We start from the raw sequence: 22,834 nt of genomic DNA on the forward strand, positions 1-22,834 counted from the left end.
GTTATGGTGCAACTTCATTCTTTTAGCATGTGTAGTGACCTTTTAGAGCTTGCTCTATGGTCTTAACGTGCAGGGAAGCTTTCAAATAGGGCATAAAGCAAATCCTGCTTACTGTCCAGGTTTTCATAATGCATGAATGTCACATTTGCCAGTTTCTTGATATTTGTTTCCCAGCCCACTTTCACTTAAGACTATAGGAGTAAAATTCATAATGCCAAATTTATGGCATTACACTAATTTCCATGGCAGTCGAAAAACCACAAATAAAACTGACAATAAAGTCAGTAGTATTATAGAGTGAGCTCTTATTACAAATATATATATTTAATAATAGCAGTGGGAATTAATAACTGACTTCAAAATGTTTTTGTAGCTGCTTACATGAAACCCCGCTAATGTTTTAATAGTAACACTTTTTTCAAACAAAATAGATGTATTTATTTAATAACACTTATTCATTTTTGTGGATATTCTGAGTAACACCAGGAATTTAACTTTAATTTTCCTTGTCCTCTGTCTACAAGTAAAATGCATACAGATACACTGTTTCCTACATTACTACCAACCGTTTCAATTTAATTTAATTTCCCTTTTCCTCTCTATTTGTTCTTGATGAGACCCTGATGCTAGAGAGAATTCGCTGCTTTTTTTTTTTTCTTGGAGGGATAATTCTAACTATTTAGAAAAGAGAGATACTTCTAGATGACTAGTGTTCACAGGCTTCATGGCAAGGATATGGTTGTTTACAAGACTGCAATTACCTGTTGATGCTGGAATAGCAAACAAGTTGCCTTCATACTGCATCTCTCCCAGGACTTCTGGTGGTAGAGATATTAGTGCCATATTTTTGTGTAAACCAGAGAACAGCTTATGGTAATTATTTTGATTGAATGGTAGCTACAGACTGCCAAATTCAGTTAACTTGATGCCAAAAGAGCAGTGACTGACACTCATGTTAAAAATATTTGGTTTTATGCATCCATGCTGCTACAAACATAATTATCTCCCCTTTTTTCATGTTGGAGATCCTGGACTTGCTGGACAGTGATGCTTAGAGTGTACAGTTCTTTCTTTATCTTGAGCTCTGCAATAATAATAGTAATGAATTCAGCGGCATTGTCACTTAAGATATCTGAGGCATCTCACAAAAGATTATCTGCAAACTAGTATGTTTGCACTAGTATGCAGCTGTATGTTTATGACAGTGGCCACAGACTACTAATATGGCAAGTTGGTCCCAGAATACAGTGCCATTATCTCTTTGTACAAGCCTTGGGGTGGTGACTGATTCTCAGTTATCACTATCTCCAGGAGAAAAATAAACTTTCATCGAGATTGGTTTGACAAGAACACTTTTTTTTTTTTGTGGTGTTTTCTATGTTTATATTGATCTCTAAGTAGGGATTTGAAGTATCACAGAACTGTGTGACTTTAATAAACACATGAGTGACTGTATTGCATCAGACTAGTTCTGCTTCATTCTATCACACCTGCCATGGTCTGTGACAATATGTGAGCCGGACTGATCATTACATATCTACCATGCCAACAAAGCATCTGGTTTATGCTTCTTAATGGGCTTTTCTACATCACTAAAATACAGGTTCTTGTGATATGGGAGGGAAGAGAAACCAAAATATTTTAATTAAGCTACATGTTACAAGTAGACATAAATCCAACATTTTTGAATATTGAATTATTTTAATATCTCTGTTCTTGTTGGTGCACTTGAAACAGAAGTGATACATTTTATGCTACAAGTTAAGTGAAAGTTGCTCATTCTGAAATATTTAAACCACTACTTAAAAACCTAGGCCTAATCAATAGATTAGTATTTCATGGAAAATACCTGCACCCCCAGAGCCTAGCTGCAGGCCCCCCGGCCCAGATACACACACCCTCTCCCACCAACCCCCAGCCCAGCCGTGGGGTCCCCCCTTGCCCAGATACCCGCAGCCCCTCTCCCCTCCAGAGACCAGGGATCCAGAGGGGAAAAAACAACCTGATGCTGGGTCCCAGGCCTGTGTGGTTTCGTGTGCACCACTGTCCCTTTTCTCAGGGCATGCAGGGAACTGCAGCTGCCAGGAACCTTCTAGCTCCCTCTCCTTCCCCCGGCAGTGTCTTCTGTGTGCAAGCTGGGCTCTGCTGGGTCCAGCATCCCCTAGTGGCAGCCAGCAGCACTGCAGCCCATTTCTGTGGGGGAAGGGAAATTCTGCAGGCATAACATTAATTTCTGCAAAATTCTCCATTGCGCAGTGGTTCACAGTTCCCACAGGAGTAAATGAACGATTTGAGACATCTAGCATGTATGTCGGTAAACAGAATCCGAGAATTCTGTAATTGATACACAGGATTACAGGCACTAAAATGTGTTGTATAATCAACAACCAGAATTTACCTCCTCTTCAGATGTTTGCATAATCACCACTTGCTCAGGCCATCAGTGGGGTTTTTATTGGGAACCTATAACTGTATGAGCATAAGCTTCTACCACTGGATCGAAAATAGTGTCTCCATTAGCAGATAGAAGTAGTGTGCTATTAAACTCTTACGTGGACTAGCCACTTAGAAGATGAGACAGATTCACGCTCACATAGTGTAGGTTATATTTACTCCACCTGTATTCTGTGAAATTTTTTTTTAAATGGTTAAATATAGCACCGCTTCAGGGAGATGAGGGAGGACGGGAACAGGAATCTGTCCCTTCAAATAAACTGTCTTCATGCTTCATCTCCCTTTAGAGTAGTTACCTTTCCTGTGTCTTGCTTAGCACCCACTCAGCAGCTTCACTTCCAGTCCTTTCTCTCTTCTGTCCTGTCTTCCTTTATAAATAGGGGACAGCTGGCTCCTGTTCCTTCCTTACTGACTTACGTAGCCCCTGATTTCTTTCTCACTCTTTCTCCAACAACACTCCAGCTTTCTAGGGTCTGGATTTCCGTTTTGGAGGAGCAGGCAAGGGATGGCAGATTCGCTCTAGCTGGTGCTGATCCCCTTCAGAGCTGGCAGTGCCCATTTTCTGACAGACCGGATCAAGCTTCCACATCATGGGACTTCAGCCAGGAACTGGGCTACATAAGTGAGAGATAGCGGGGGGTATGGGACACCTATTTTGTTCCCTTCCTTCTCCAAAGTTGAATACGCAAGTTGTTCTTCTACCTAGGAATCTGGATTTGGAAAGTTCCATTAAAGTTAAATATGTGCTCACTATACTAAGTGTAGTTGACCTATTGGATGGTAATACACACTTTTGATATAATACATTCCAGACTGAGTTTGTTTACTTAAATATTTGTTTTAGTGATTTCTAGCATTAACTTCTCTCTTCCCAACCCCTAGACTCTTGTTCTATTATGAACCCAAAAACAAGTTGAAAACTAGTTGGCTGTGTCCATTTACCTCTTGTTTGTTTTTCTTCATTATCTTCTACAGCTAACATTTTTTTATGGAATACCAAAATGGGGAGCAAACAATACAAATGAAGAAAACAGTTTGTTTTTTCCATTGTCTTGGTTTAATACTGTAACCATTCTGATGGACCCAAAATTTTCAAGAGACTGATTTTTAAGTGCATCAGTTTGGGGTGTTAAAGTTGGACTTCTGTAAATGGACTTGATACGCAGAGCACTCAGACTCTACAAAATGATCTTTTAAGATATCTTAAATTGGGCACCCAAAAGAATGGCTAAGATAGGTAAACTATTTAAACACAATGCCTTTCAAGGCTGTCAAGTGATTAAAATAATTAATTGCAATTAACGTGCATATGTATCGCAACTAATTGCACTATTAAACAATAATAGAATACCATTTATTTAAATATTTTTGGATGTTTTCTACATTTTCAAATATATTGATTTCAATTACAACACAATACAAAGGGTACAGTGTTCAGTTTATATTTTTTATTACAAATATTTGCACTGTAAAAAACAAAATAAATAGTATTTTTCAATTCACCTAATACAAGTACTGTAGTGCGATCTCTTTATCATGAAAATTAAACTTACAAATGTAGAATTATGTTAAAAAAAACCTGCACTCAAAAATAAAATAATGTAAAACTTTAGAAAGCCAACAAGTCCATTCAGTCCTACTTCTTGTTCAGCCAATCACTCAAACAAACAACTTCGTTTACATTTGCAGGAGATAATGCTGCCTGCTTCTGTTTACAATGCCACCTGAAAGTGATAACAGGCATTCACATGGCACTGTTGTAGTCGGCATTGCAAGATATTTCCATGCCAGCTGCAGTAAAGATTCATACGTCTCTTCATGCTTCGCCCACCATTCCAGAGGACCTGCGTCCATCCTAGGGTGACCAGATGTCCCTATTTTTGGGCCTTTTTCTTATAAAGGCTCCTATTACCTCCCACCCCTGTCCCAATTTTTCATACTTGCTGTCTGGTCACCCTAGTCCATGCTGATGATGATTTTTCTGCTTTATAACAATCCAAAGCAGTGTGGACTGATGCACCTTCATTTTCATCATTTGAGTCATATGCCACCAACAGAAGGTTGATTTTCTTTTTTGGTGGTTCGGGTTCTGTAGTTTCCACATCAGAGTGTTGCTCTTTTAAGACTTCTGAAAGAATGCTCCATACCTCATCCCTCTGATTTTGGAAGGCATTTCAGAATCTTAAATCTTGTGTCGAGTGCTGTAGCTATCTTTTGAAATCTCACATTGGTACCTTCTTTGCATTTTGTCAAATCTGCAGTGAAAGTGTTCTTAAAATAAACATGTGCTGCGTCGACATCCGAGAGAGCCATAACACAAAATGTATGGCAGAATGCTGGTAAAACACAGAGCAGGAGACATACAGTTCTCTCCCAAGGAGTTCAGTCACAAATTTAATTAATGCTTTTTTTTTTTTTTTAATGAGTGTCATCAGCATAGACATGAGTGGACTTGTTGTTCTAAAGTTTTACATTTTGTTATTGAGTTGCAGTTATATACCAAAAAAACCAACAACCCTACATTTTTAAGTTGCATTTTCACAATAGAGAGATTGCACTACAGTACTTGTATAAGTGAATTGAAAGATACTATTTCTTTTCATTTTTACAGTGCACATATTGGTAATAAAAAATAATATAAAGTGAACACTGTACCCTTTGTATTGTGTTGTAATTGAAATCAATATATTTGAAAATGTAGAAAAACATCCAAAAATACTCAATACATTTCAATTGGTATTCTATTGTTTAACAGTGTGATTAAAACTGCGATTAATCGTGATTAATTTTTTTAATCACATGAGTTAATTGTGATTAATCAACAGCCCTAGCTGAAAGATAAAAAATCATGATAGAAATGTTTAAGGATTTTGAACTCCAATAAAGACCCTGTAAACTTTTTCCAATGACTGTAAGTTGAACTTTTAAGAAATCTTGATCCTTCTGGAATTTAGGAAGCAACATTTATTTTCATTTGTCAAATTCCTAATGAATGACTGTCTTTTCTTTCCTGTTCTCTGGTTTTCCACACTATTGTTTTTTGGAGTGATAGAAAAGTGAATCTTGCAGTGTCACACACTTCAGCGGGATAATGGTTTTTGTAAACTCTGTTTTGCTGTTAGCATGTGGTGTAAAACAGTAGGGAATGTCAGCAGAAAAAGCTGGATCTTGTATTTGTGCTTAAAATCGCCTTGAGGACCTGATTCTCAGTCAGGATCTCATGTCCAATTTATTTTAACTTGTGCACATGGTTACTGAGATTACATATGCAAATGCACAATTAGCAAGCAAATTCCTATCTTGCATCTAACTGGTTTATTTTTGTGTGTAACTATTTGATTCACGTGCGATTTCATTCTGTCTTTTTGGTATCCTGGGGTTTAATATTCACATATTGAATTATTTTAAAAGGAAATTACACACATTTTTGCTACCCCAGAACCTAAAGATTTACTAGGAAAGAAGTACAGTGCTCAAGTTGAACAAACTAAAATGTAACTTAAATGTTATAGGTACGGTTGGAGTTTCTTTAATGCCATGGTAGCTTGCGAAGTTCAATGTTGCATAAGAGAATGTGTAGACCTTCAATTTGATCAGCCATTCTGGAGTGTGATTCTCACTAGGTATTATGCAGAAACGTATTATTTATAATGCCTGTGAGAATTTCAGATATGATGCCCCCACGTAGTCATAAGTACTTTTTGGAGGGGGAGTTCACAGCCATGTACCATTTTCTCCCTGTAGCCCTGAAAGGAAGCATTTAAGTGGGTTCTTAAGTTCATCTTTAATCAGGATGGTGCTTATACATGTGCTTAAGTCCCACTGACTTCAGAGTTTAAGTTAAACAGGAGCTTAAGTGTTCTGAACAGGGATGCTGTGCTGAGTGAGGGCCTGTGGTTGCACTTAAACAACTTAAACAATCTTTGGCATAATATCTATAATGCTCAGAAGTCTATGCAAAAGTATTTTTAATAGCCAGTAACACTTGGAGAAGCATATATATATAAAATAAAAATACAATTTTTTAAGTAAAGAGAATGCTTTGAAAAATCTCTCTCCAGACAACAAATTATTTTCTTTTGGGCAGTTTTATTCTGAACTTTTGGGAATGTATCCATACAATATTTTTAGAGGTGATCTTTGTGTTCTCCATCTTTTCAGTGTTCCTTACAGAAAACAAAGCCAACTCTGTGTTGAAAAGATACCCAAGAGCCAATGGATTTTTGGAAGAGATAAAGCAAGGGAACATAGAGCGTGAGTGCAACGAAGAAATCTGTACCTATGAGGAAGCAAGAGAAGCTTTTGAAAACGATGAGAAGACAGTAAGTTGGGTTTTTTGTTGGTTTTTTTTTTTTTTTTTAATAATTGAATTACTTAGTGCAAGCTTAACTGTGTGCTTAGTGGCCTCCAGCTTTCCTACATTGCACTAAATTTCTTAGCTTATTCATTTTTACTAAATGCATTGTGACAAAGCTAGTAAGCTGCTCCACACTCTTTAGGATATTGAACATCCTCCTATGGAGGGGAAGAGAATGAGTGTGCATGCCACAAACATCTTATTTAAATCATGCATTTAAAGCCATGAGAGAGAGCAGCTGAAATGCAGAGTACCCAGTAAAGACAAACTTATTCTAAAAACAAGCAGAATTGAAGTAGCTTTCCTGAAACTAGCAGCTGCACACCAACAGAGTACTTGTTAAGCACCACCTATGTAAAACCTTGAAAGAGTAAGGCCCTGATCCTGCAGTGCCTTGCACATGGGCAGAGCCCCATTAATTTGAATGAGGTTCTGTGCCGGAGCAGGAGCTGCTTATGCATAATTCTTTGCAGGATCAGGGTGAAAGTCTGTAAATAGAGGTCTGGTATATGCCAGAATGACTGTTACTGTTCAGGGCATACAGACACCCACCTGGAGGTCCCTTCCAGCCTACGTTTCTATGATTTAGATGACATCTTTGATTAAAACCTGTTAGAAGGGAGTATGACTTGCAGCTGTCACTTACAAAGCAGTTGGCCCAGAATCTTAATATAAGCTGCATGCAACAAATAAAAAGTGTGCACAGTCTCTGACCATGGTATGTTGGCTACTATAATGTTTGAAGTACAGTATTTTCGGAATACATCAAGGTAGGAAAGATACATCCCTTGAGTTCCCTACAGAAGTGGATGAAAGTGGGAAGAATTTTTTGGGATAGAATATAAGGTTAACAAAGAAGTTGACATTTTATAGTGGAGTGGATAACAACCACTATTTAGTTTTCTGGCCCATATTTTAAAAAGTTATCCTTCTGTCGTATGCATTTGCAGGAAATCATACAGCCCGGTATTAGAGGCCTTAATTCCTCATCACCTTCTCTCTGTGCAGTTTATAAAGGAATCCTGACTGTGTTTTAGCTTTTTCTGCACATTTTTCTAGCTACTTATTATATCTTAAAGATACCATTCCTGGTGGTCTCCTTAGAAAAATGTAGGACTAGAATGGGAATTTTCTTATTTAGCCACTAAATGAAGGGGCAGGAGGTTGCGTCTTTAACAAAAATAATTCTTTCTAACGCTCTTTTGTGTGTGTGTGTGTGTGTGTGTTAAAAACACCTTTATAATTGAGTTTTATACAGTCTGATTAAAAGCACTTCAACTCCTAGTTGCTCTGGTTTCATTTTAGTGGTATTTTCAATCTCCCATAGAATCTTTTTGGCAAAACAGGTAGGAATTTCCTTCAGTGCTTCCGGGACCTCTTGTGTCTGGGCCAGATTTTGAGAGGGAGGAATGTCAGGTTATCTTCTCAGTATTGACCAAACTGATCCCGAGTCCCATAATGCTTTATGGCTATACCAAAGATGAAGTGGAAAACTAATGCTTGTGAAGCTCTGGTTGTATATAATGCTGATGCTGCAGTTTTCCCGTAAAAGGGATGAAATTGTAATAAGGATTGTGAAATTGGCTCTTGCAAACAGATTTATTAACCAGAAATGTAAATTACTTTTTCCTCTAACAATGTGTTTGACTGGATAAGGTATGGTGTGCAACTAAGGGCTAGTCTACACTACCACACTTCATTGGCGCTGCTGTAGCACATCTGATGAAGATGTGCTATGCCGACAAGAGCGCTCTCCATCAGCATAATTACTCCACTTCAACAAGAGGCAGAAGCTATGTCAGCAGGAGAGCATCTCCTGCCAACTTACTGCTGGTGTAGACAGTGCTTAGGTCAATGTAACCTGCATCACTCAGGCTTTTTCTTACCCTTGAGTGATGTAAGTTACATCAACGTAAGCAGTAGTGTGGACAAGTAGTTAATAGTAAACAAGTAGGGTATATCCTATATTCTCAAATGCTTTGTCTTCAGAGGTTGAAAAACTATGAACTGTATTCCCCAAAATGGTTTGTACTCATGCTAAGCTTTATTGTGTAAATTCATTTGTAGTTAAACCGTTGCAATCCCTATTCTCTGTATGTCAGGAAAAACAAGGTGTATGTCCTGCTGAGACTTGCAAAATCTGCAGTCTACTAGGTATGGATTATCTGTGCTGAGTCTGGTTTGTACAGACTCCTTTATGTCTTGTAAAACTTATGGAGCTAGATAAGAGAAGAAGTGTAAGGTCTGTGGTGATAAAGTGGAATTTGTGCAGTTTTTCTATTAATCATAAACAAGTCTGGCATAAATATAAGTGGGCTTGAAAGCATATATTGAAGCAGCTCTATGGTGTAATGTGTAACGCCGTGAGACTGCTTCCTAGAGAGAGTAATGTATGATTGCTTTTCGTGTTCTGTCTTGCCTTTTGACTTAAAAAGCTGATTGAGCCTGTCTTATTGAACTGAAGAAAGCCTGTTCCATGCAGCGAATGGTTACTTTGTCCTGGAGTTGCGTGGTGGCAATCTATGCTGATAAAGCAATTTACAGTTCCTACTTTGATGGGAAGAAGTAGGATCTCTTGGCTACTATAGTCGCAGCATAGGCTTATTAGAGTTCCTTCTGCTGTGGTCTTGTGTGCACAGTGGAGTTCTCTAATGCAAGTGTTGTGGTGCCTTGATCTACTTCTGGTGCATTTAAAAGGCTGATCTGCACTATCTTACAATAGCACCTTTATCGTTTATCTTAAACGTGTATAGCCGGAGAGGGCTTTAACATTGATGTACCTCAGTCTTTTAATGGGGTTATAAATGAACAGAAGAGACTGTTTACATTATGATATGCTGAAAATGTTTTCTGGTAACTAGGAGGAAAAAGCAAGTACAGACAAAACTTAAAGTTGATCTATGAATGAGACTGCTCAGGCCATTTTAGGCATAATCGATTATCAACACCTCTGGCCTGTAGAAACATCAAAGCTTTGTGTGGCTTAAAAATTCTTAGGCTCAAGGACATTTTGAGACATAATTACAGAATAATGCACAATGTCATGGCATGATTGCAGCATTGTAATTCATTTTATTTCCGTTAATTTCAGGTATTTTGATTGAAATTTTGTTGCATGCAGCTGAATTGCTATGTTCCCAAGAATTTAAAATCTTTAATTGTGGAAAACTTTGAACATTTAAATTCTTTAAGTTTTGCAGAAAGCAATGTTAGCTGCATGGCTGAGTTCTATATAATCAGTGATTGAAAGCATCTACCCAAAATAGTATTTCTCAGTATCAAATGTGGCCTTTCATATTAGCTTTCAGACTAATCATTAACACTGTGTAAATATCTAAGAGACAACAGAGATCTATGTATAATACAGTATGTTGAACTTCAATATATAGTTCTTCTATAGTCGCAGATTGAGGAAAATTTTTAAAAAAACCAAATGACTGAAGTGCTTACTCACACTATCATTTTGTTCACGTACTCCAGGTATTGAATACAGAATGCTTTTCTGATTGGGATCTTATGATTTTGCCTTTATAAAAGTCAAAGCATTGACTGGCAGTGATTTGTAGCTGGTATGCTGCCAAAATACAGTAGCGCCTTAAGATGGAAGTTCTCAGCACTACTTTATTAATGGTTTTAACATTGACATAGAGAGTCAACAGCTCATTGTGTCAGCATCAATTTAATGTACAGGGGGCCTGCTCTGTGAGTGACAGTTTTATTGATAGTGAAGTATTAGATCCTCATTCTTTCAGATACTTTTAATTTAAATCTACCAATTGGTCACAAGTAGGCTGGACAAGCCAGTTGGTTGACCAGTCAAATAATGTCAGTTGATTGCCTGTTTGACCCCAGCCTACCTTTTTGCTGCATTATGGTGCCATCTGTTAGCAAGCCTACTTAAATGTCTTGATCGCTCATTTTACTGCATGCTAATGCAACCTGTTGGGGAAAAAATTGAACTAATTGAAAGCTGAGCATCTTGGTTGGCTGGAATCTTCTAGAATAAACTGTCTGTCTTTGTATACCAGGCCATCAATATACTTGGCAGTTTTCATAAGACACTAAACAAGTTTAAGACATGGTCCCTGTCCTGAAGAGTTTACAGTCTACACTGACTAGACAAACATTCAGAAATTAACTCAGAGGGGAGTTGGGGAGGGGGAGGAAGCTTCACAGTCATTGAACCTCCTCCCCCAAAACAAAGAAAAAAGATGCACAGCTATTAAGCTGGTTGATGAGTTGGCTTGCTGCCTGCCTAGCATAAGTACATTCAGAAATGACTTTTTTTTTTCTTTTATAATTGCTATGGGCTTGTTTTATTTCTGTTCAATTTTATTTTTTTCTTTTGTAACTTTAACATTCACATTTCAGTGCTAACCTAACATTACTAAAAAAGATAATTCTTTCATTTTTAGAACTTCATTTCATTGGTGTTTCATAGAATCATAGAATATCAGGGTTGGAAGGGACCCCAGAAGGTCATCTAGTCCAACCCCCTGCTCGAAGCAAGACCAATTCCCAGTTAAATCATCCCAGCCAGGGCTTTGTCAAGCCTGACCTTAAAAACCTCTAAGGAATGAGATTCTACCACCTCCCTAGGTAACGCATTCCAGTGTTTCACCACCCTCTTAGTGAAAAAGTTTTTCCTAATATCCAATCTAAACCTCCCCCACTGCAACTTGAGACCATTACTCCTCGTTCTGTCATCTGCTACCATTGAGAACAGTCTAGAGCCATCCTCTTTGGAACCCCCTTTCAGGTAGTTGAAAGCAGCTATCAAATCCCCCCTCATTCTTCTCTTCTGCAGGCTAAACAATCCCAGCTCCCTCAGCCTCTCCTCATAAGTCATGTGTTCTAGACCCCTAATCATTTTTGTTGCCCTTCGCTGGACTCTCTCCAATTTATCCACATCCTTCTTGTAGTGTGGGGCCCAAAACTGGACACAGTACTCCAGATGAGGCCTCACCAATGTCGAATAGAGGGGAACGATCACGTCCCTCGACCTGCTGGCAATGCCCCTACTTATACATCCCAAAATGCCATTGGCCTTCTTGGCAACAAGGGCACACTGCTGACTCATATCCAGCTTCTCGTCCACTGTCACCCCTAGGTCCTTTTCCGCAGAACTGCTGCCTAGCCATTCGGTCCCTAGTCTGTAGCTGTGCATTGGGTTCTTCCGTCCTAAGTGCAGGACCCTGCACTTATCCTTATTGAACCTCATCAGATTTCTTTTGGCCCAATCCTCCAATTTGTCTAGGTCCTTCTGTATCCTATCCCTCCCCTCCAGCGTATCTACCACTCCTCCCAGTTTAGTATCATCCGCAAATTTGCTGAGAGTGCAATCCACACCATCCTCCAGATCATTTATGAAGATATTGAACAAAACCGGCCCCAGGACCGACCCTTGGGGCACTCCACTTGATACCGGCTGCCAACTAGATATGGAGCCATTGATCACTACCCGTTGAGCCCGACAATCTAGCCAGCTTTCTACCCACCTTGTAGTGCATTCATCCAGCCCATACTTCCTTAACTTGCTGACAAGAATACTGTGGGAGACTGTGTCAAAAGCTTTGCTAAAGTCAAGAAATAATATATCCACTGCTTTCCCTTCATCCACAGAACCAGTAATCTCATCATAAAAGGCGATTAGATTAGTCAGGCATGACCTTCCCTTGGTGAATCCTTGCTGGCTGTTCCTGATCACTTTCCTCTCATGCAAGTGCTTCAGGATTGATTCTTTGAGGACCTGCTCCATGATTTTTCCAGGGACTGAGGTGAGGCTGACTGGCCTGTAGTTCCCAGGATCCTCCTTCTTCCCTTTTTTAAAGATGGGCACTACATTAGCCTTTTTCCAGTCATCCGGGACTTCCCCGGTTCGCCACGAGTTTTCAAAGATAATGGCCAATGGCTCTGCAATCACAGCCGCCAATTCCTTCAGCACTCTCAGATGCAACTCATCCGGCCCCATGGAGTTGTGCACATCCAGCTTTTCTAAATAGTCCCTAACCACCTCTATCTCCACAGAGGGCTGGCCATTTCTTCCCCATTTTGTGATGCCCAGCGCAGCAGTCAGGGAGCTGACCTTGTTAGTGAAAACAGAGGCAAAAAAAGCATTGAGCACATTAGCTTTTTCCACATCCTCTGTCACTAGGTTGCCTCCCTCATTCAGTAAGGGGCCCACACTTTCCTTGGCTTTCTTCTTGTTGCCAACATACCTGAAGAAACCCTTCTTGTTACTCTTGACATCTCTGGCTAGCTGCAGCTCCAGGTGCGATTTGGCCCTCCTGATATCATTCCTACATGCCCGAGCAATATTTTTATACTCTTCCCTGGTCATATGTCCAACCTTCCACTTCTTGTAAGCTTCTTTTTTATGTTTAAGATCCGCTAGGATTTCACCATTAAGCCAAGCTGGTCGCCTGCCATATTTACTATTCTTTCGACTCATTGGGATGGTTTGTCCCTGTAACCTCAACAGGGATTCCTTGAAATACAGCCAGCTCTCCTGGACTCCTTTCCCCTTCAAGTTAGTCCCCCAGGGGATCCTGGCCATCCGTTCTCTGAGAGAGTCGAAGTCTGCTTTCCTGAAGTCCAGGGTCCGTATCCTGCTGCTTACCTTTCTTCCCTGCGTCAGGATCCTGAACTCAACCAACTCATGGTCACTGCCTCCCAGATTCCCATCCACTTTTGCTCCCCCCACTAATTCTACCCGGTTTGTGAGCAGCAGGTCAAGAAAAGCGCCCCCCCTAGTTGGCTCCTCTAGCACTTGTGCCAGGAAATTGTCCCCTACGCTTTCCAAAAACTTCCTGGATTGTCTATGCACCGCTGTATTGCTCTCCCAGCAGATATCAGGAAAATTAAAGTCACCCATGAGAATCAGGGCATGCGATCTAGTAGCTTCCGTGAGCTGCCGGAAGAAAGCCTAATCCACCTCATCCCCCTGGTCCGGTGGTTTCCATTTTTCTGAGTTAAAATAATTGCTAAGTAACCTGATTTTTGTAATTAGGCATAAGTGTCTGTTTAAGACTAAGCCTATTGGAGACCATGACGTCTTACTCTTTTATGTTAGCATTGTTATTGTGCGAATAAATTAGTGCTTTAAAATGTTTGACTATATTTGACTAGTGAATTGACCAATTATTTTTGGACTAGTCAAACATCCAATCTGAGACACAACTTTATCTATGAATTATGCAGTTCCCATCCCTTGAGACACTTAAAATTATCCTTTTCTAGGCAATAGGAATTGCACAGAACAAGCTTGCATTGGCAGAAGTATCTTAAATTGGTCTTTTCCATCACAGTTATCTGATTCTGTGGCCTAACTAGCATAACATTTGCTATCCTTTTAGGAGTGTGAAAGTAATCCTAGTGTTTCAGAGCCATGAATGCTGCAGTGATTGAGAACAAATGGTTGCTGAATGTATCCTTTCTAAATCACACCAATTAAATTATTTCGTGTATTAAAAGAAAATTTCTTAAGATGGGCTTGTGTTGCAAGTAGCAATTACTAATATTTTCCGGCTTTTAAACTTTTCTTTTAACTTTTTTCTTAGCTGTACCAAGTCTACAAATATTTTGTTTTTATTTCTCCTGCTTTTCTAGCAATTCACAAGAACGCTTGGGCTCTAAAAATATCACTTAGATGCGAAAAGCCAAAAACAGGGAGGCATTTTCCTCCAATTGAAGTGATCTTCTGAATTGAGCAAGTCATTCCACCCCTCTGTGCCACCATTTCCCTATCAGTAAAATGGGGACAATAATACTTACCTTCTTTTGCTTTGAGATCTAGAGATGAAAAGTGCTGCATGAGAACTAGTTTGTGGTATTTTTAATTTTTTTTCTTTCTTGATTAGTGATCCTTGTCTCCACTTGGATATTAAAGCATTGCTGTCTTGTGAAACAAAAGCAGATCTAAAGACTTTTCAATTTCTGCAACGTACAATCCTTCTGTATCACTATTCTAGAGGTGAATAGCAAGAAACTCATCAGCAACGGGGTCAGATGTTTCTAAAATTTTTGGTAAAATCCTCCCTATAACAAACCTCAATTAATAGATTTAAGGCCAGAAAGGACTATTATGATGATCTAGTCAGACCTCTTACCTAACAAGCCCAAATAACTTCACCCTGTGTGAAGCCCATAATCTTAAACTTGTATCTTGTTGAGATGAAATCTTCTTGGAGCTTAGCACTAAGGATGTTCAAGCCTGCTCACTATGGTTTTTGGAAAGGAAACCTCCAAGGAAAAACATGGACGTTTCCCTCTGAGACGTAGGCTACCTAAAAAAAAACTTTGCTGCCTTACAACTTCTGTAAAGTTAGTAAGTAATCTATAAGTAATCTAGCTAGAAAATGCATTAGATTTTCTTTTGTTTAATGGCTGGTAAAATAAGCTGTGCTGGAGAGAATGTATATTCCTGTTTTTGTGTCTTTTGTAACGTAAGGTTTTGCCTAGAGGGATTCTCTGTTTTGAATCTGATTACCCTGTAAGGTATTTACCATCCTGATTTTACAGAGGTGATTCTTTTACCTTTTCTTTAATTAAAATTCTTCTTTTTAAGAACCGGATTGATTTTTTCATTGTTCTTAAGATCCAAGGGTTTGGATCTGTGTTCACCTGTACAAATTGGTGAGGATTCTTATCAAGCCTTCTCCAGGAAAGGGGGTGTTGGGCTTGGGGGGATATTTTGGGGGAAGACGTCTCCAAGTTGGCTCTTTCCCTGTTCTTTGTTTAAAACACTTGGTGGTGGCAGCATAGGGTTCAAGGACAAGGCAAAGTTTGTACCTTGGGGAAGTTTTTAACCTAAACTGGTAAGAATAAGCTTAAGGGGCCTTTCATGCAGGTCCCCACATCTGTACCCTAGAGTTCAGAGTGGGGAAGGAACCTTGACAGACTCTTTTTAAGCTTTAAGATGATTTAGTGTCCATAGTCTAAAACAGATAATAAATCACCATATGTCCTTAAAGCAGCTTAAACTCTTAATCCACACACACCTCCAGTTGGACGGAAACCCCATAGATATCCTCATCCTCCTGCACTCCAAGCCAACTGCCTGCCTCTCTGGGGAGGATGAAGAGGAACTAGCTTTGCTGCTGCTTCTCCATTTGAGGGAATAAACAGGAGATATACTGGCTTCCCAGCATTCTGGAGCGCCACAAAAACAGCTCCTGTGGTAGGCACATCTTAGAGATGAAAAAATACTTGAAAACTATTAACATGCTTATAAGTGGCAATAAGATCTATTAACTCTATATCCTTATACTGGAAAGCATATATGACTTTGTAATCTGTTTCTACAGCATCTAACATTTTAAAATAAATAACTCCAAAAAACCTAACTTATATTCACCTAAAGTGCTGCTGTGTTCTGCAAAGTGGTTACCTAAAAATGGCGGCAGCTTACTCAACACATCTGCTCTGTGGTTTCAGAGTCAGACTTCCTGTCTCTAGTGCCAAAATAAGCTTTTACCACTTTACTGCTTAGGCAGCAGAATGATCAGAGACAAAGCTGGGTTCTAATACAAATAAATAATAACAACGATGGTCTTCCTAGTGAATGATTGACTTAGTTCCAGCTAAAGTTCTAGTCAGTTGTATCTGAACCAGATTCTTCTTAGCATATGCATAACGTGCTGGTTGGATCATCAGCTTCCTCGGCCTGCGCCAGGTACTGACTGGGAATGTGATGTGAATACTGATCCATGCCCCCCTGAAACAGATTGAGGGCACGGGGGAAGTATACAAGTCTCCCTAAAGGCGTTATTTGGCCAGCAGAAATTTTATTCCTAGTGGTGCTGTGTAAGAAAGGAAAGAACCCAGCTTGACTTTCAGAGCCCAGGTTGGTTTCGGTAGTGAAGTTAAGAAGAAGAATTTTGTTAACTGAGCATGCATGAAGTGGGAGTCACTGGATTGCAGTAAACATGGAGCTCTACCTTGCCATTTTCATAATCTGCTTTCAGCATAGTACTTTAAGTATTCATGCTTATTAACTTGCTTTTTAAAGATAATAGCTTTCTGACTAAGGAACATAAAACAAAGAGAAGGAGTTGGGGGAGGAGAAACCTTTTCTGAAACCAGCACTTTTGTCAGAAAAGGTATTGTGTGCCAAGAATGAGGCTCTTTGTTCAGCTATCCCTTTGCAGTCCCTGTCTACTTCCTCATCAGCTTTGTTCCAGATATGATCCCACCCAGCTAACCTATCCCTTTCCTACAGTAATGCTCTTCCGCTTTCCCAAGTGTCCCACTGACAATGCCTTCCAGAATCTCCAGAGATTTCAACAGAATTGTTTTGTATGGGGTCTGCATTTTACTGTGGTATAGATGTGATTCTTTTTTCAAGTAACTTTAATTTTAAAAAATGCATTTGGTATGTTAAGATTTATTCCCCTCATTTGAAATCCATGCTATAATGGCTTTACTTAGATGACATTGGACCACATCTTATGAAATACAGATGCTTTACAGACCTAATTAAGATTTTGAAATCTTGGAATTGTGGGAACGTGTCAAATTTTGCAGTGTTGAAAAGGCAAAGGAATGAACATGATTTTAAAAAAAACCACTTCTGGATTATATTAAATATTGGGGGAAGGGGTGTGTATAACCCTATTGCCTAAAAATGTGGACTAAGCTAGTAGTTGCCTCTTTGATACATCTGCGGTTTTTTTAAACCCCCCCCCCCCCCAAGCTGTCTACGAATCTCCTTATTTTGTAAGCTAGTCTTAACTAGATTTTCAGAGATTATATTTAGAGGGAACCCTAGCTTGTTGTATGTATGTGAATGATAGACTTTTTCCTGAGGACAGAAATGATTGTTGTATTGTTAGTTACTGATGCATGTGGTCATAAAACTATTCCCTTGTGAGAATGGTGGAATTGTATTGTGCTAATAAGATAAATGTCCAAGTGTAGAGTTTACCTTTGAAAAGATAGCTTTTTTTGCACTTTTAAGACATTGCCTAAATAAAACCCTAAGTCTCTTGCTTGTGTGTTTAGTTTTTTTAGTGCTAGGTTTAAGAATGTGTAGAGTGATGTAATTTATGTGAAGTGTTATGTATATTAAAAATATCACTTCATATTTTATACTGAGCCCAGGACTTTTTTATGTAACAGGTAGATACCTTTATTATTATTATTAGAGGATTTTGTTTTCTCCAAGCACAGAATATAATTGATGTTCGCTAACCTTATTTGTCTGAAACAAAGAGATGAGGTTTACATAACTTTATCTGTATTTTACATTTGGTCTATATTAACTATGCATAATACCTGTGCTACTTCATAAGATAGAGGGAGTGGAAAAGCTCTCTAGGACAGGAGGCATATTTTCCTATATTATCCTTGTTTAGTACCTAAAACAATGAGACCCTGATCCCGACTGGGGCTTCTTGATGCTTTTGCAATAGCTATTGTAATTTTAAAATATTAATAACATAACAGATTATCTTAAAGTACTGATGCCATTTCATTTTTAATTTCCCCCCCTCATTTATATTTCCACGACTGTGTTGATTCATCTTTACCTGAGAACAAGTTTTCTGGACTATTTTGAGTATGTCGTATGGTTATCCATATATTGCAAAAGCTATGTTTAGCTATAAATAGCTAACAGCTATTATTTTATAATCCAGAGGGTGGAGAAGTCTGAGTTTTAGGATGATCGTACAGCATAGTTATACTGGGTCAAAATAGTCAATCATTCTGACAATGTTTCTCTGTCAAAGTAATTTAATAATCTTACAATAATCTTTAATTCCAAAAATAGATCTGACTTTGAGTTTTTGCATTCACAAATTATCTAAAATCAATTCAGATTATTTTTCTAATCCATTCCTATCTCTAATGTAGGTTTGTGACTATTAAGTGCTGATACAGAAATGTTGTGAGGAGTTAGGTGGCTTAAAAAAACTCCAAACTCAGTGATGACTCCAGAAAGAAGTCAGGAAACTTTTTATACAATATCTGCACCAGTGAAAGATCTAGGTGGTCATTTATTGAAAGCCAAAACACTTCGCTTCAATTTTGTTGTTGAAAATAGACTAGTTAAAATAATTTATTTTTAATAGCTTCTGATTTATTCTGTCTTGCTGTTTTAGAAGGAGTTCTGGAAAGGCTACCCAAATGGACTCCAGGGAGAAAGTAACACAGGACATAATTGGTATTCATTTTACCTCGCATTTCCATTAATCATTGGCCTTTTTGTTATCCTCCTTGTCATATTTCTCACATGGAGATGCCTGTTTAAAAAGAAAATCCGTAGACAGTCTGTATACATGCATAGGGGAGCCCGCGAAGCCATTGGTGATAATGCTGTGGCTGATGGTAGAAGTCCTCTTCCCCAGCCGCTCAGCATTGTTCATTCCCCACAGGAAGAAATGTATGAAGGCAGTGGGCTGTCTCCAGGATATTTGGGCTCTCCAGATGGACGTTCAGATTCAATATCAACAAGGCTGTCAAACGGTGACCCTCCTCCTTCATATGAGGAAGCCACTGCCGAAACCAGCATAAGAAATGAAATGGAGCCTCACTTAGATCCACCCCCACAGTATGAAGACATTGTAAACTCCAGCTCAGCAAATGCTTTTGCAATACCTCCTGTTGTCACCAGTATTAAGTAAAGCAGGAAAAATATGAGCAACTTTTAAAAATTACTAATAGAATTTTGTAGCACTTTATTGCGGCTTACTACCGTTTATATAATTTAATGGACTCACACTGTGTACCTCTGCCCTGTTTTCTTCCCTCTGCGTGTGTTCCCATGCCAGTTTTAAAGATGGGGAATTCATACTGAGAGCATGAAGCAGGTACAAATGTGGTCTTCTGTGCATACCTCTCAAATGTCCCTCCGTTTTGGGGGTTGTCATTTATTTTAGTCTGAATGTTGCCTACGTTCCACACAAATTTGATGTCACCTAGCTTTTAGTGTTGAAAATTGTTTACATCAGAAACTAACACTAGTGAGAGAGAGTTATTTAAACCAAAGGGCTGTGTCCTACAGCGTTTTAAGTTTCTTGCATGAACATTTTCTCTTTCATTTTGGGTCTTTGTCACACATTGTATCCTACATTTGGGCCTTGGAAGGCTGTGAAAAGTATTTATATGTGTGAACAAACAACATAGCATATTCACCCAGTTTAAATATGATACTTAAGGGATTGCAGTAAGTGAGACTAAGATATTTTGGAACACATCAGCTGTACTTGTACAGAGGGCAGTAATTAAGTGAATTTTGCAGTTGGAAAAAACGATAGCCTAATGTTCTTATCCCCTCTGTTCTCCATTCTTCCCTCCAGCTAGTCATAGAATCATAGAATATCAGGGATGGAAGGGACCTCAGGAGGCGGTCATCTAGTCCAACCCCCTGCTCAAAGCAGGACCAATCCCCAACTAAATCATCCCAGCCAGGGCTTTGTCAAGCCTGACCTTAAAAACGTCTAAGGAAGGAGATTCCATCACCTCCCTGGGTAACGCATTCCAGTGTTTCACCACCCTCCTCCTAGTGAAAAAGTTTTTCCTAATATCCAACCTAAACCTCCCGCACTGCAGCTTGAGACCATTAGTCCTTGTTCTGTCATCTGCTACCACTGAGAATAGTCTAGATCCATCCTCTTTGGAACCCCCTTTCAGGTAGTTGAAAGCAGCTATCAAATCCCCCCTCATTCTTCTCTTCCACAGACTAAACAATCCCAGTTCCCTCAGCCTCTCCTCATAAGTCATGTGTTCCAGTCCCCTAATCATTTTTCTTGCCCTCCGCTTGACGTTTTCCAATTTTTCCACATCTTTCTTATAGTGTGGGGCCCAAAACTGGACACAGAACTCCAGATGAGGCCGCACCAATGTCGAATAGAGGGGAACAGCTAGTCCTGTTTATGATATCTTGTTTCTGGAACATCCATTTTTTTTTCTCCTTTAAGTGAATTTAGTTCTTGTGAAAAGTACTAGATTGTCAGCTCCAGAAATTAAAGTTCCCTCTGCCCTGCAGAACAGTTAATGCACTGCCTCTGGGCACACAGTACCAAACCAATGTGCCTCATCACTGACATGCAGAAACCGCCTAGAAGGGGATGATCATAGTTTACTCTTCATGCCAACACAAATAACAGTCTCTTCTGAGCCTGCCAACAGGCTGCCAGTTGCAATAGTGTCTTTTATTTATGTGGCTTTCTTTCCCCCACGAAATGCATGGTGATCACTCATTTCACATAGGCCATTAAGCAGTTGTCAGATAACCTCTGGTCATTTCCAGTCTGCTCTGGATTTATGCAAATGACTGAAAGTTGTAATGTTCAGTATTCCACTACCAGTCTCTTGAGCCAGCCAAACCCCTATTTTAACTATCTAATGTTCCTGAACTAAAATGTATTGCAACATCATGCAGATATTATTTGCAATAAAAAAATAATGCTTGTCCTTTGAAATAGAGAGATCAAATGTTCACAGTGATCCATGATGACAACTTTGAGAATTATGCTGTTGATTGAAGACTCCACACAAGCACAATTTTAAATTCACTGGCCAAAAATCTCAGTGAATGCAATTTACATGGCTAAACAAAAAAAAACTTTGCATAAAGCAGTCATTTAAAATGTTCTTTCCTCTACTAAGACAATAAGTGCTTTTTCTCGTTTACTGGAATGATTCCAAGTTACAAAAAATATTTTTTTAGCTTTAAAAGTTAAGGGTTCGATTAAATGTAACAAGTTATATAACTTTTATTTTATGCTTGGCCTTTCTGATCTGATTAAAATGACAATTTGTCTTGTAGTGGTTCTTATAAAGCTTTATTTTTTCAAAATGTAGCTTCTACTTTTTTCTTCCATTGTAATTACATTGTCCCGCAATAAATGTGATGGTAAGATTTACAGCCTTACCTCTCTGAATGTTTTACAAGTAAGAACATACAGTACTGTCTTGATTGACTGCCAGAAAATTCAGGGTATTGCACTCCCTGCTTTGACTGTAACACTGAGAGGTGAATCTTGTACAGAACTAAAATGATTTGTTTACTAATGACCAACATGGAGATGGGTGACTTGTTTAAGAAATTATGGAAATCAGATGATTTAGAGATTGTTTAATTTTGGACACCTGTGGGGAGTAGTTCCATCTTCACTGCATGTAAATAACCTATTTGATTACAGTATTAAATATTTTTTAAAGATCTGGTTTACATTAAATTATGGTATTTAAACATTTTGCTCATGTTTATAGAAGATTTTTTCTTAATGGTTTTTGGCATGCTAAATAAAGGTATTCTTAAATTCTTTTAATGCCTCTATCAATTCTGTGCAGTTGGAATAAAATAACATTGATTTCTATAACAGAGGTGCTGTATTAACTTCCATCGTCTCTCGTCTTGATGAAAATTGTTTTATATCAAATTTTAAGCTAATTAATTTTAAAACAAAAGAACTAGAATTTTTAAATATATATATATATATATATATATATATATATATATATATATATATATATATATATATATATATATATATATATATAAAAACATACAGTATCTTATAACAGTGGTCAGCTGGAGCAGTGTTCAGAGAGAGAATGGAGACTTTTCTCTCTGGCATATTTTACAAGCAAGGAAACTATTTGGAGGCCCGAGCAGATCTATCAAAATTTGAGAACCACATCAAAACTCAATACAGACCGGCAATAAATGGTCATGACAAAAGTGAAAACCAGTAAATCATGAAACTATAAAGAATGTGTAAGTGACTGCATGGATGTGGGCCAGTTACTTATTTTAACACTCCCCCCCCTCCCCCCCACGAACATTGCATTGAGCTGTGTCAAATAATCTTTGAAACAGGAGAGGAAAGGATGGAAAAGTTTGGATATGATGGAATTGTTGGGGGTATGCATGTCAAAATTCCACCCCTGAGTGTTTGGTGACTCATTCCAGATGGGAGCAGAATTTTTCTGTCATGTTTCTGTACCCATTTGAGTGGAGGAAATGTTACTGTGTTCTCCAGTCCTTCCTATATTTAAAGCAAATAATATCTAATT

At 38.7% G+C, this 22,834-nt stretch overlaps 1 protein-coding gene across 8 annotated transcripts in view; it reads left to right on the top strand.

Annotated features, from left to right (window-relative positions):
* The window catches only part of PRRG1 (proline rich and Gla domain 1), a 44,906-nt gene extending 22,799 nt beyond the window's left edge, over window positions 1-22,107 (top strand). For 3 of the 8 annotated variants that reach the window (XM_073358163.2, XM_073358151.2, XM_073358156.2), the window contains 3 exons: window positions 2,917-3,076; window positions 6,616-6,776; window positions 18,913-22,103. In XM_073358163.2, coding sequence (XP_073214264.1) covers window position 3,076; window positions 6,616-6,776; window positions 18,913-19,434 — 684 coding nt within the window. In that variant the 5' untranslated portion in view covers window positions 2,917-3,075 and the 3' untranslated portion in view covers window positions 19,435-22,103. Of the gene's footprint in view, window positions 1-2,916; window positions 3,077-6,615; window positions 6,777-18,912 lie in introns of those variants that run through there. The other 5 variants (XM_073358146.2, XM_073358136.2, XM_073358179.2 and 2 more) reach the window with 4 other exon arrangements.
* Window positions 22,108-22,834: the final 727 nt, after the last annotated feature.

Source organism: Lepidochelys kempii, chromosome 1, assembly GCF_965140285.1.
Source record: "Lepidochelys kempii isolate rLepKem1 chromosome 1, rLepKem1.hap1, whole genome shotgun sequence".
Taxonomy (NCBI): Eukaryota; Metazoa; Chordata; order Testudines; family Cheloniidae; genus Lepidochelys; species Lepidochelys kempii.